Genomic DNA, 14,730 nt, shown 5'->3' on the forward strand with positions numbered 1-14,730 from the left:
ATTAGGATGACTGACTCAACGTGATGTCCCAATGACTTTTCGACTTTTACTTTCCATCAACTGTAGTAGCTTAGGAAGCCGCCCAAACAGCCCCGAGGCCCTGCATACCCTTGGTCTAGGTGACCTGAGCGAAAGCCGCCGGGGGAGGAGCCCATGGTGACGCGCGCCGGGACGCCGCAGGGCGGGGGCCGAAGCGGCGCGCTTCCGGAAGTGGCACTGACGTCGCTGTGCGTGCAGGCGGCTGCGTCGGGCTGCAGGAGAAGATGGCGGTCTCCACAGGTCGGTTCCCTGGTTGGGCTGCCTGCTTTCCCACTCCAACCCGGCTTTGCCCCTCCACCTGCTGCTGGCGGCCGGGCACTGACTGTGTGGGAGAATCTGGAGTGCGCCTTCTCGGACACCGGGCTCCCCGTGGAGCGAAGCCCGGGAGCGGGGAGGGGCCGGGCGGGCCGGGCGCCGGCGCCCAGGGCTTGGGGCGGCCGTCGGGGGCGGTGGGTCGTGCTTGCGCGTCGGCCGCGCGTCCTCAGGCTGGGGGCGGGGTGGCTCTGGCGCGGGCGCACTCGCGGGGTCTGGCGGGTTCGGGTCCGATTGCTGAGCGGAAGACGGTGTGGGAGGGAGGAGAGGAGGCCCAAGGTGGGCGGTGTCAACCTCAGGCCAGGAAGGGTTTCAGGGTGAGGGGCGTCATGGATAGAGTGGGGCTTGCGTTCCCTTGGGCTTGCTTTTATATGGGTGGAGGAAGAGAGGACTGAGGAGAACTGTTAATCTTTGTAATAACGGAGAAAGGATGACCATTCCTACCTGACTGAATACGTGTTGTCTTTTTATTCATTTAAATGCAAAACTGTAGTGCAAGTAAAATAAAAGCATAGAGCAAGGAAAAGCTAATTGAAGAAGTGGTTTCTCAAGCTGTTCAACTCTTCTCTCGTACTGAGTAAAGTGGTTTCCTATGAGCACAGACTTTGAAATTAAATATTGACGCTGAGATTTTCGAAGCTTGACCATTTTAAAAAATGTTAAAATGAAAATGTTAGGTTTTACTACTTAAACATATGTTTGATCTTTCATTTTTCCTAGTCATTATTGAAACCAGGTTATAGAATAGTGTGATTTAATAATTCATGCCATCATTGCATGAAAACGAATTTTTAAATCTATATTGTGCTGAAAAATGGAAGGTTGCAGTGTATGTTACTGGAACACCTCAGAATACATTCAACATATATTTTAATGAAAAATTGTGTCTTTTAAGTCTCATCTTTATTTACAGATGTCATAGGTGATGAGATCTTTAACAGTTTTAGCGCTGAGAAATATACTTGAGGTCAGAGCGAAGTAGTAAAACAAGGATTATTTCAAAAATGAGGTTTTACTGTTAAGACTTGCTATTTGAAATCCTGTGTGCTTATGAATGGGCCGTATCTTTTTAAGAACTGTGCTTAGTACCTATGGGTTCTTGAAAATTTAGTTTTGATAGTTATGAGTTGTAGTCATTTGATAGTTATTAGTAATTTTGTGGATTGCATTGTTTATTTAAACATGATTTTTTCCTTAACATTATACGTATGAGAAAGTGTGGAAATACTTTGAAAAGACCAAATATTAGATGATATTAATGGCAGATACTTTTTGTTAACTACTTTTAGTCATTTTTAAGGAAGTCAAATATAAATTATAAAGATGTTGCTGATTATTGTTATATTTCCTTATGCATACATCGGATGCTTGTGTTTTCTAGTTTATATTTCAGCATCACAATTGTTATATTTTCACTCTGTTTTTAGATTTATGAAATTTGAAGCCTTAGCATAATTATTAAGGATGTTATTTAGGCATTTGAGCTTTCTTAAACCACTGAAATTCATTTTGAAACTATTACTAAAAACTTCCCCTGGTAAATTTCAGAATTATTCTACTCAGTTTATGTGCTTTACATTATTGACAGTATTGAACTGAGAGGGATATGAGTGCAGAAGCAGCTTTGGACTTTTTAAATTATACTTTGTTATATTTTTTTATTCTTTGCTTCTTGGTGGCATGGAAGGGAAACAGTATGTGTATATGTGAAATAAATGATGTAACTTGAAATTTATTAAAATGAGATGAGCTAGATGGATGTAATAATGTACATGTTTTGGGGTGCCTGGCTGGCTCAGTCTGAGGAACATGGTTTTGATCTCGGGGTCTTGGGTTTGAGCCCCATTTTGGGTGAAGAGATTATAAAAAAAAAAAAAAAACTTTGTAAAAAAGAGAATCATTTAAAAATGTACATAGACAAAGTAATCTTGGATAAAAATAGTTATTTGATAGGACAAAAAGAAGAGAAACCTGACAAATATTTTTTGATCTTTTCTAAGGAATTTTATTTATTTTTTATTTTTTAAAGATTTTATTTATTTGTCAGAGAGAGCGAGGGAGGGAACACAAGCAGGGGGAGTGGGAGAGGGAGAAGCAGGCTTCCCGCTGAGCAGGGAGCCCGATGTGGGGCTCAATCCCAGAACCCTGGGATCATGACCTGAGCCTAAGGCTGACACTTAACAACTGAGCCACCGAGGTTCCCCAGGAATTATATTTTAATGTGCATTATCTAAAGGTGCATTACCCTTCCTTTTACTAGAAGAAAAATTGGGGAGAAAAAATTCTAATTAGAATGGGAACTGTTGGTCCTCTTATTTTGCAGATGAGAAAACTGAGGCCTAAAGAAATACAAGATTGTACATAGTGATGGAGTCAAGATTAGAATTTGGGTTTTTTTTTTGTCCTCAGTTTAATGTTCTTTCTGTTATGAGGAACTGTGAATTTGGAATATTCCTCAAACATGAATCTTACTCCTTTTTATGCTTGAGAGTGACTTTCACACTTTTCTTTCTAGCAGAATCTTTGTTTCAGACTGTTAGACTCTTATGAATGGAAATTGGGCTGTGGTGGAGACCCACTGGCTAGGTTCCTCTTTTCCAAGAGGCAGAGTCACCTTGGGGGGCTCAAGAGGATTTCATAGGACATAGCTTAAACACTACTTTAAGGAATATAAATTTATTAGTTCATTTAGTAACTTTGATTCAAAAATTTAATTAGATCCCAGCACTAAGAAAAGACGTAGATAAAAAAAAGTATGTGCAGTACTTTAAAAAAAATAAATTTTAAATTTTAGAACAGTTTTACAGAGAAGTTGTGAAGATAGTACATAAAGATTGTACATTAGAGTACCTAATGTAGATTTTCTGTCTCAGGATCCCATCTGGGATACATTGTAATGTGAAACATTTTAAAATTTCGTATCACTTAAGTTACACTAGTGTTACAGTGGTGTTCTAGTCTTTGAATGTAGATGATTGTAAAATATCTTTAAGTAATGAGAAGCTCAGGAAAAAATGGAGTATTTTTTCTTTGATAGTGGGTCTGTGTAAGCCATATGGTTGAAAAATGAAACCAAAATAAAACTTACTAATTACTCTCTTCAGAAGTGGGTAGCATTGTATATATGGGAACAAGAACTAGATTAGCAGTGTTTTAATTCCCCTGCCAGCCCCTGATAGATTACTGTGGCATGATAGGCATGCCACTGGATCTCTTAAGCCTTGTTTTCCCCATCCCTTCTATGAAAAGGTTGGACAACATGAGTTTGTTTTCCCCATCTTCAAGATTAATGAGCAGAATTTGGGAGTAGTAACAGAAAAGATCTACATGTGTAGATCATAACATACAATCTGGGAACTAAACAGTAGGAGAGCCAAATTGCAGTAGTCTAGTACATTTCCCTCTTGAGACTTTATTACCTGGCCTGATAGAGTTTTCTGTGTCCCTTAGGAACCTACATACCCTTTTGCTACATACACGTTTGCTCTTGACAATATGATTAAATAATACAGCCTTATTATACAGGCAGTCATCCCTTTGTACAGTACTACAGAGTGGTAAAAATGACGATTCAAACTGAAACTGTTCAAGGCATTTTTTTTAAAGATTTTATTTTTTTGAGAGAGAGACCAAGAGAGCATGAGTGGGGGGGTGGGCAGAGAGAGAGGGACAAGCAGACTCCCTGCTGAGCACAGAACCTGATGGGACTTGATCCCAGGACCCTGAGATCATGACCTGAGCCAAAGTCAGATGCTTAACCAACTGAGCCACCCAGGTGCCCCCAAAGCAGTTTTATTAAATAAGAAAAATTATTACTCTGTGACCTTTGAAAATGTTTGCTCAGACATTAAAAACTCTTCCTGTGGTTACAAGTGTATAGGAAAATGAAAAAAAAAATTGTAAAATAGTATTTGCTTAGTACTCGAAATTAAACATGAGACATTAAGAATTAGAGTGTTTTATTTTAAAAAATTTGTCAAGAGTAGTTGGAACAATGTTTCCTTTTTCTCATCATCCTTTTCTTAAATTACTTCCCTCATATACATCCATAAGCTCACATTCACAAAGTTCATGTGGCTGCTCATCTAGAGTCTCCAACACTTTATGGTCGGGTATTTCTTCTATAACTACTTATATTTGATTCACATTTCACTTCAGTGTTACTAGTTTTTGTTTCTTTGCTGCACTTTCAGTTTTCATTTCTTCGTTGTGCTTTGATTGCTTTGATCTTTGTTGGCTAATTTCTTTTATTGGCTATTTTTATAGAATGTCACATGGGTTGGGGTGCCTGGGTGGCTCAGTTAAGTGTCTGCCTTTGGCTCAGGTCATGATCACAGGGTCCTAGGATTGAGCCCTGCATCAGGCTCCCTGCTCGACCCAGAGTCTGCATCTCCCTCTCCCACTGCATCTCCCTTCCCCCTGCCGTGCTGTCTCTCTCATGCTCTCTTTCTCTCTCTCTCAAATAAATAAAATGTTAAAAAGAAAATAATGAGAATATCACATGGGTTTACTACTGGCAGACAAGGAGGCAACACTACTATAAGCTTTGCTGTCTGTATGTGACTAACAAATGTGCAATGACCCATCACCAACAGATGTGAAGTGATTGGCCACTGGTTACGATGCTCATCTATCTATTTAGTGATTCGTGGACTGGGGAGCTAGCAGCAAAGTTTGTACTTAATGCAGTTACTCACAGTTACTAGGCTGCTAATTGAAGCTTCAGCCATGTTGTTGGGGGACTGGTGTTATTTAAACGATGCTAACTGAAATTCAGTCAGGCAAATGGAAACTATGGAAAGCAAAGATTATCCTTAGTGGAAACATCCACTTGACAATTATTTGGGGAGCCGTTTGACACAAAATTTCAAAGTGGATACATGAGGCTTGCAGACTAGAATAAATGGAATAAAATTCAGTGTTCAAAAGTTTGTTTCAAATATAGTTGACTTTTTAAAAGAGCTGATGCTTTTATAAGTAAATCTTTGAGGTAATATTATAAGGTGGGTCTTCAGGACTGGTGTTTGTGAGTGACTTACTCTTATTTACAAAGTCTCCACTGATTTGTATAAGAGCAGATGTTATATTCAGTTTAAGTTAGAACTCAGCAAAGTTCCAGACCACAGGAGAGAAATCCGTAAAGCCTGTGTAGGTCTTTACATAAGTTGAAATAGTAGTTCTAAAGGAAAGCACATTATTGATTATCTAGGCCCTGGGCCAAGTTCATTTTATAGATGAACAATGGAAATACAGATATGAAATGACTTTCACAAGATTATTTAGTTAGATGTTGAGTTCAGAGCTGGTTTCTTGATTTCAAGTTCTTTGATACTACTTTTGTATTACACTGTATTCTATAAACTTTTTGTTTGCTTTTATTTTGTAGGAACCTAACAGTGTGATTTCATAAATAAATGTCATTAAGAATCAAGACAAAACACTTGAAAGAGTGTAATGGCATTATAAGTAATTAAAACTATATGTTCTCTTAAGATGTAAATGATTATGTTGAAAAAATAAAAAAATCTAACAATTGATATTAATAGCTAAATCTTGTTACACATTTAAACAAAATTATTTTTTGTGAGCACAAATTTGGTATTGCGGGCACATACACATAGTAGTTATTTCCCTTGGTGATTCTTATAATATCTAACATTTTTCCTCTGAGCTTATTTTGGGGATGGGATGGAGAAGAGGTTATTATTGGTAGTGCTATGAGGTTTATAGAAATTCAGCTCTATCAGAAGTAGGAAGCATAACCTGATGAGTTATCATAAACATTTCCATATTGCTCATAAAGTGGCCCTTAAGGACACTTAATACTGACTCCCCTTTCCCCCATTCTTCTTACCTACTTCTCCAAGTAGGGTGCCTCTGGACAGGACTGTGTATGTTCATCAGGTAGAAGAACCTGGTTCCAAGCTTTGTGAGACTGGGAAGACTGGGCAACAGCTATGTAACCTGGGCTCCTTATTCTCCCCAGGGGTTTGAAATGGTTTCTAAAATCCAGGGTCCTGGGGTGCCTGGGTGGCTCAGTTGGTTAAGCGGCTGCCTTCGGCTCAGGTCATGATCCCGGGGTCCTGGGATTGAACCCCGCGTCGGGCTCCCTGCTTATCCTGGCATCTGCTTCTACCTCTGCCCCTCCCCCCACTCGTGTTCTCTTGTTGTCTCTCTCTCTCTTTTTCCCTGTCTCAAATAAATAAATAATCTTAAAAAAGAAAAAGATAAAATCCAGGGTCCTTTGGAAAAAGGCCAGTCTTCTCCATGAGGTCCTTGACTATACCTTTGAGTGATGGTTCACTGAGAAAGCTGAAGCTTCTGGGAGATGGAACTGTAAATAAATACTGAATTTAGTTTCAGGGAGTTACTCTTTTCTACTTAATTTTTTTTTTTTTTTTTTGGAAAATCTTTGTTGAGATAGAATTCATGCACCATACAGTTCACCTATGTGTACAATTCATTGTTTTCTGGTATGTTTGCAGATGTAAGCAACCATTAACTACAGTCACCTGAGAACATTTTTATTACCTCAAAAACCCTGTATCCTTTAACCCTCACCATCTTATCCCTGTATCGTCCCCTTCCAGCCCCTGCAACCACTAATTTATGTTCTGTCTCTGTAGATTTGCCCATTCTGGACTTTCATATGAATAGAGTCATAGAGTATGTGGTCTTTGGGTCTGACTTCTTTCACTTAGTATAATGTTTTCAGGGTTCATCGATGTTGTAGAATTTATCAGTTCTTATGCATTTCTTTTACTGGCTGAATAATAATATTCTATACACCACATTTGATTTATCCATTCATTGTTGATTTGGATTGTTTCCACTTTTTGGCTATTAGGAATAATGCTGCTATAAACATTTGTGTGCCAGTTTCTGTATGGATGTATATTTTCGTTTCCTCTGGTATGTATCTAGGAGTACAGTGGCTGGGTCATATGGTAATTCTATATTTAATTGAGAAACTGTCAGACTGTTTTCCAAAGGGAGACCATTTTATATTCTCACCAGTAGCTTCTAAGAGTCCTGATTTCTCCACATTTCACAAACTGCCTGACTTTTTGATTCCAGCCTGGTGGGTGTAACATGATACTTCATTGTGTGTGTGTGTGTGTGTGTTTTTTTAAAAGATTTTATTTATTTATTCATGGGAGACAGAGAGAGAGAGAGAGGTAGAGGTAGAGGGGGAAGCAGGCTCCCTGTGGGACTCCATCCCAGCACCCTGGGATCATGACCTGAGCCGAAAGCAGATGCTTAACCAGCTGAGCCACCCAGGCACCCTTCGTGGTTTTAATTTGCATTTCCCTGATGACTAATGATGTTGAGCATCTTTTTATGTGCTTATTGGTCATTTGTATATGGTCTTTGGAGAAATGTCTATTCAGATTCTTTGCTTATTTTTAAATTAGGCTATCTTTTGTTGAGTTTTAAGAGTTCTTTATATAGTCTAGATACAACTTCCTTATCATATATATAGTTTGCAAGTATTTTCTCCCATTTTGTAGGTAATCGTTGCACTTTTTTTTTTTTAAACATTTTATTTATTTATTTGACAGAGAGACACAGCGGGAGAAGGAACACAAGCAGGGGGAGTGGGAAAGGGAGAAGCAGGCTTCCCGCGGAGTAGGGAGCCCGATGTGGGGCTCGATCCCAGGACCCTGGGATCATGACCTGAGCCGAAGGCAGACGTTTAACGACTGAGCCACCCAGGCGCTCCAGTCGTTGCACTTTTTTGATGGTATCCTTGAAACCCAAAAGTCTTAAATTTTGGTTAAGTCCAGTTATCTATTTTTTCCACTTTATTAAGATGCAAAGTATGGCTTTTGGTATGTATTTCATTGTCTCTTTGTTTTAAAAATATCATGTTGACATATGTAAATTCTGCACTTGATTTTAGCCGAAGGGGGAGAAGTGATGACATAATGTAACTTCTAATTGATGATCTGATTATGATTGTTTTACATAATTATTGTATGACAGAGGGCTGTAGGAGTCCAAGCTCTCTCTTGCCAGGTATGAGGTTTAACCTTACAGTTAAAGAAGTTAAATAGCCAGATATAAGGCATACTCTAAACAGTTTATGATTTGTAAGTACTGTAATTATGATGTGGATTTTTCAGTTTAGAGACTGGAATGTTATTGAAAAATCTAAACAATGCATAGGTTGGCTTACTATTGTTATCTATGCTAGTGTCACCTGTTACCTAATTTATCAGTTGTGGCTTACTAAACTCTATTCACATAAGTGGTTATTTCCTGAAACACTTAAGTTGTAAAGTTTTTAATTTTCTTAAGTGTTTACCTTACAAGCAGTGATTTGGAGGGATATTTAATTATTTTGCTTAATACGGTTTTCTGACTGCAAGCTAATTGGACTCATAGGAGAGCAGTTATACTCATTTAAATGGTCTCTGTCAGAAGACCTCATATCTTCTAGAGTGTATGCCATTTTTAATTTTACTTAGACATTCATATTAGAGAGGAACCATGGTATATCACAGCTTACCCAACTTTCCTCCACTTCTTAGTTTATTCTAAGGGAAATGTCCTTTCCTAGTTCTAGAATAGACATTGTTAGCTGCTCTCCTGGAGAATAGTAACTTCTGTTACTTTTGTGTTTTCCCTTGGTTTGCCTATCTCACTGAGATATCTAGAGTATCTGAGCAAAGTCTTCAACAACTTACTGCATTGTGTTTGAATGTTGAATGTATCTGACACCTGAGTGTAAGCTTGGGGAAAGGATTCTGTGTTGGTGTTAGAATCAGCAGCACCTGCTACCAGACGACAGTCCGGTCGATAAGTGTTGAGAGGAAGATTGAAAGTAAGCACCTGCCATAAATTCACGAAGTGTTTTTTGAGTGCCTCTTGTGTTGCCATCATTATGGTACAGTTTCTATTTAAGTGATTTAGTGAGAAAATAAATGGTTGAAGTAAAATCTAGCTTTCTCTCTTTGTAAATTATGTTTTACACATGAATTCTGTTTTTAGTTTATTTTTCTGAAGTAAAACAGTATTATAAGATTTTATGTTCAAGTTTATTCATTAAATAAACACATTAAGTTGGTTATTTTCTCCTTATCTAGCTGAGTTAGTATACAGCACATAACTATATGAATGAATTATTCGTATAGTTCCAGAATTTTTTGGGAGTATCTAGGGGCTGAGTGGTTTTGGTTGTAACCTAGAGTATCAGTAGCATAATTAATATTCTGTGCATAATGCATCTCCTAAACCATAGAATTGAGATTCTTTACAGATCCTGTATTCCAGAGGTTTTTCCACTTATATTTAAAGGTATAGTACAGATGCTTCAGATGTACAATATTTGATTTGAATTTTGTTTTTTTCAGATGTTTTTATTTACCATGTTTAATCAGTTCTTTATTTTTTAAAAGATTTTATTTGAGAGAGAGAGAACACGCGTGCGTGTGTGCGAGAGAGCACAAGCGGGGTGGAGGGGCAGAGGGAGAGGGAGAAACAGACCCCCAGCTGAGCAGGGAGCCCTACATGGGGCTCCATCCCAGGACCCCGAGATCATGACCTGAGCTGAAGGCAGACATCCAACTGACTGAGCCACCTAGGTGCCCCATATACCAGATTTTAAAGTACAGGGTTCTACAAGCATGTTAACGTGTGTTGTCATTCCTTGATTAAATATTAAGTAGTTATTATAAACTTAAATGTATTGTAGGGGCGCCTGGGTGTCTTAGTTTATTAAGTGCCTGACTGTTGATTTCGGCTCAGGTCATGCATGATCTCAGGGTCCTGGGATTGAGCCCTGCATTGGGCTCTGTGCTCAGCCGGGAGTCGGCTTGAGGAGTCTCTCTCGCCCTCTGCCCCCCCCCCCACTTGTGTGTGCACATGTGTGCACGCTCTCTCTCTAAAATAAAATCTTAAAAACAATATAGTGAAATAGTTTTTAATCTCATGCAATTTCTTGAAATGTTTATTTTAGAGACAAAAGTTAAAATTGCTATACATGATAAACCTTCATTTCAGCTAAAGAATATATTTTTAATATATTTTTCTGTGACTTAATGTAAGTATAATTTTTAATATTAAATCAGTGTTTATATTACTGTTTCATACTATTGATGGATATAATTCCATTCTAAAGTTTTTTGTAATGTAAGTCATAAGCCTTGATGTCAATAATTCTGTATTCTTAACATTTTTGACATTCTTGATGATAGCATTTAATGTGGGACTGTAATTGCTGGTTTTGAAAAAGCTAGTTACAATTGTGGAATGGGTTTTTTTCTGAGTGAAGAACTGTGAATAGGGATTAATGATTCAGTCAGATTTGTTCCTTTGCTGAACAAGTGGTCAGAGCTAACAGGATGATAGGCCTACTTAGCTAGGAATTCCACTGATGGTGTGTGGAAGAGAGTAAGTGTATGTAGTCCAAAATAGAGGGCAGTAAAGTGGTGACACAGAATGACTTCATACTTTTCTAAAATATTCTGCTATTAATGACATTGTAAGATAAAAAGTCCTAATGAGTTTAAAGCATCATTTATAGGTTATCTTTGGGTCCATATTGATGAACATTTGAAAACTTCTGATAAATATGACCGATGTGTATGTGTTGTTAATTAGGCCTGTTTTTTCATTTATACACAGTAAATGTAATTCATGTACTTTATTATTTTTTTAAGTTTTCATTTTAATTACAGTTAGTAAACAGGGTTATATTAGTTTAGGTGTACAATATAGTGATTCAACACTTCATACATCACCTGGTGCTCATCACAAGTGCACTTTTGAATCTGTATTACCTATTTAACCCGTTCTCCCACCGACTCCCCTTTGGGAACCATTAGTTCTCTTTAAGACTCTCTATAAGTTCTTGATTTTTGTCTCGTTTTTATTTCCCCTTTGCTTGTTTGTTTCTTAAGTTCCATATAGGAGTGAAATCATATGGTATTTGTCTTTCTCTAATTTACTTATTTTGCTTAGCACTACACTAGCTCCATCCGTGTCGTTGCAAATAGCAAGATTTCCTTCCTTTTTTATGGCTAAATAATATTCATTATGTTCCACACACACACACACACACACACACACACACACACCTTTATCCATTCATCAGTTGATGGACACTTGAGCTGCTTCCATATTGTAGCTATTATAAATAATGATACTGTAAATATAGAGGTGCATGTATCCTTTTGAATTAGTGTTTTTGTATTCTTTGGGTAAATAACCAGCAGTGTGATTGTGGATCATAGGGGAGTTTCATTTTTCGGTTTTTGAGGAACCTTTACTGTTTTCCACAGTGGCTGCACCAGTTTGCATTCTCACCAGTGGTGCAAGAGGGTTTTTTCCTCCACAAGCTCATCAACACCTGTTGTTTCTTTTGTTGATTTTAGCCATTCTAAGGTGTGAGGTGATATCTCATTGTACTTCTGATTTGCATTTCTCTGATGTTAAGTAATGTTGAGCATCTTTGTTGGCCATCTGTATGTCTTTGGAGAACGGTCTATTCATGTATTCTGCCCATTTTTAAATTGAATTGTTTTTTGGGTGTTCATTATATATTTTGGATGCTAACCCTTTATCAGATATGTCATTTGGAAATACCTTCTCCCATTCCATAGATTGTCTTTTAGTTTTGTTGATTGTTTCCTTCATATGTCTCAATAGTTTGTTTTTGCTTTTATTTCCTTTGCTTCAGGAGACATATTTAGAAAAAAGTTGCTGTGGCCGATGTGAAAAAAGGTACTGCCTTGTTCTCTTTTAGGATTTTTATGGTTGCAGGTTACACATTTAGGTCTTTAATCCATTTTGAATTTATTTTTGTGTAGGATATGAGAAAGTGGTCCAGTTTCTTATGCATGTTGCTGTCCAGTTTTCCCAATACTATTTGTTGAGACTTTTTCTCATTGGATACTCTTTCCCACTTTGTCAAAGATTAATTGACCATATAGTTGTAGGTTTATTTTTGGGTTTTTCATTCTGTTCCATTGATCTATGTGTATGTGTCTCTTTTTGTACTGTTTTGATTACTACAGCTTTGTAATACACCTTGAAGCCTGGAATTGTGATACCTCCAGTTTTGCTTTTCTCTTTCAAGATTGCTTTGGTTATTCGGGATCTTTTATTGGTTCCATACAAATTTTAGAATTGTTTGTTCTAATTCTGTGGAAATTGCTGTTGGTATTTTGCTAAGGATTGCATTAAATGTGTAGATTGCTTTGGGTAGTGTAGACATTTTAACAATATTTGTTTTTCCAGTCCATGAGCATGGAATATTTTTCCATTTCTTTGTGTTGTCTTGAATTTCTTTCATCAGTATTTTACAGTTTTCAGAATATGGGTCTTTCACTTCTTTGGTTAGGTTTATTCCTAGGTATCTTACTATTCTTGGTACAGTGGGAAATGAGATTGTTTTCTTACTTTCTCTTTCATCTGCTGCATTATTGATGTATAGAGAGGCAACAGATTTCTATACATTGATTTTGTATCCTGCAACTTTACTGAATTTGTTTATCAGTTCTAGCAGTGTTTTGGTGGACTTGCTTTCAGGTTTCCTATATAGAGTATCATGTCATCTGCAAATAATGAAAATTTTACTTCTTCCAAACCAATTTGATTGCCTTTTATTTCTTTTTGTAGTCTGATTGCTGTGGCTAGGACTTCCAGTACTGTGTTAAATAACAGTGGCGAGAGTGGACGTCCTTGTCTTGTTCTTGACCTTAGGGGAAAAGCGCTCAGTTTTTCCCCATTAAGGATGATGTTAGCTGTGGGATACAATTCATGTATTTAATTTTATTTTTTTAGAGAGACCGGGGTGGGGGGGGAGGGGGAGAGGGAGAATCCGATGTGGGGCTGGATCTACGATCCTGAGATCATGACCTGAGCCAAAATCAAGAGTCAGATGTTTAACCGACTGAGCCACCCAGGCGCCCATAATTCATGTATTTTAAAATGATTTTATATAATGTTTTAAATACGACAGTTACCTGAATGTACGGCAATTGGCCTTTTAAGTTTTTGCATTGCTAAACATTTTTCTCCAGAGTACTTTTTCAAACCTGCTCTTCTCACCTTTACCTATCTATGGCTATTTAGCAAAATCACTGCAAAACTTAGTGGCTTCAAACAGTGATTCATTCTTTCTCATGATTTTCATTAACAAGGTGGTTCTGCTGGTTTCACGTGATGTTGGGCTGGGCCTGTTGCCCAGGTGCCTTGGTTCAATAAGGATTGGCCATTCTCTGGCCTGTTTGACTTCTTCACATCCTGGTAGTGTGGCTTTCAAGAGAGCTGAAAAGAAGAGAAGCCATCATGCCTCTGAGAATGCTATTCTCACAACTGCACCAGCATCACTGTACCATATTCTATCAAAATAAGTGGCAAGGCCATCCCAGATTCAAGCGGAGGGGAAATAGCCTCTATCCCTTGATGGGGGAGGGGGCTGTGTCCTGTGGGAGAAGAATTGTTCATAGTTGGCTTTGGAGGCAGTCTATAGACTACTCCTTGTCTTTTGTTCTTAAAGTTTTTTTTTTTTTTTTTTTTTTTTTTATTTATTCATTCGAGACACAGAGAGAATATGAGCAGGGGGAGAAGCAGAGGGAAGGGGAGAAGTAGGCCCCCCGCTGAGCAGGGAGCCCGATGCAGGGCTTGATCCCAGGACCCTGGGATCATGACCTGAGCCAAAGGCAGACGCTTAACCATCTGAGTCACCCAGGTGCCCGTCCTTGTCTTCTGTTCTTGAGGACAAATTCATAAAGTGGAATTTTAAGTCAAAGCATATGAGTAAAAATTCTTGTTATATTTTGTCAAATTACCTCTTAAGCAAGGTAGAATTGATTTCCAGTTGTGTGTAATTATGTATAAATATACTTTTCTCACAGTTCTACCAGCACTGTGTTTAGCATGTTTTAAATTTTATTTTTTGATGGATGTATAATTTCATCATACTTTAGCTTGCCTGTTTTTAAAAAATTTTCTTGTTTGGCTTATATTCTTGTTTTATCATTTGTCGTGTCTGTGAAATATATATTACCCATTTATTGTCATAAACGTGTGTGAACATTTACTGCTTGTTCAAGGAACTGGTTATTGATATTAGCAGGTTTTAATAATTTAAGAAGTATTGAAATCAACTTGAAAATTTTATACCTTATATTTAGTACTTCTTTTATTTTTCTTTTCAACTTCTTAGGATAGGGTCATGTCTGATAATTCTGAAACAGTCCTCTAGATAAAATGAAGGAAGGTTAAACGGGGAGGAAAATTAGACTACACTTTTCAGTGGTAGAAAAAGCAAAGAATTTCTGGCCACCTTTAATGTGCTACAAAGTACAGTGATTCTCAACTATTTTGATTGCAAGTTAATAAAAGAATCATGAATATTTAGAAGGTAAA

General features: G+C 37.8%; 1 protein-coding gene across 1 annotated transcript in view; it reads left to right on the forward strand.

The window, feature by feature from the left end:
- The first annotated feature begins 214 nt into the window (after window positions 1–214).
- UBE2V2 (ubiquitin conjugating enzyme E2 V2) overlaps window positions 215–14,730 on the forward strand; it is a 41,759-nt gene continuing 27,243 nt past the window's right edge. Inside the window, exon 1 of the mRNA XM_035011129.1 lies at window positions 215–279. Within this exon, the coding sequence (XP_034867020.1) occupies window positions 264–279 (16 nt within the window). The 5' untranslated portion in view covers window positions 215–263. The remainder of the gene's footprint in view (window positions 280–14,730) is intronic.

The sequence above is a fragment of the Mirounga leonina genome, unplaced genomic scaffold, assembly GCF_011800145.1.
Source record: "Mirounga leonina isolate KUSES-001 unplaced genomic scaffold, KU_Mleo_1.0 Mir_165, whole genome shotgun sequence".
Classification (NCBI taxonomy): Eukaryota; Metazoa; Chordata; class Mammalia; order Carnivora; family Phocidae; genus Mirounga; species Mirounga leonina.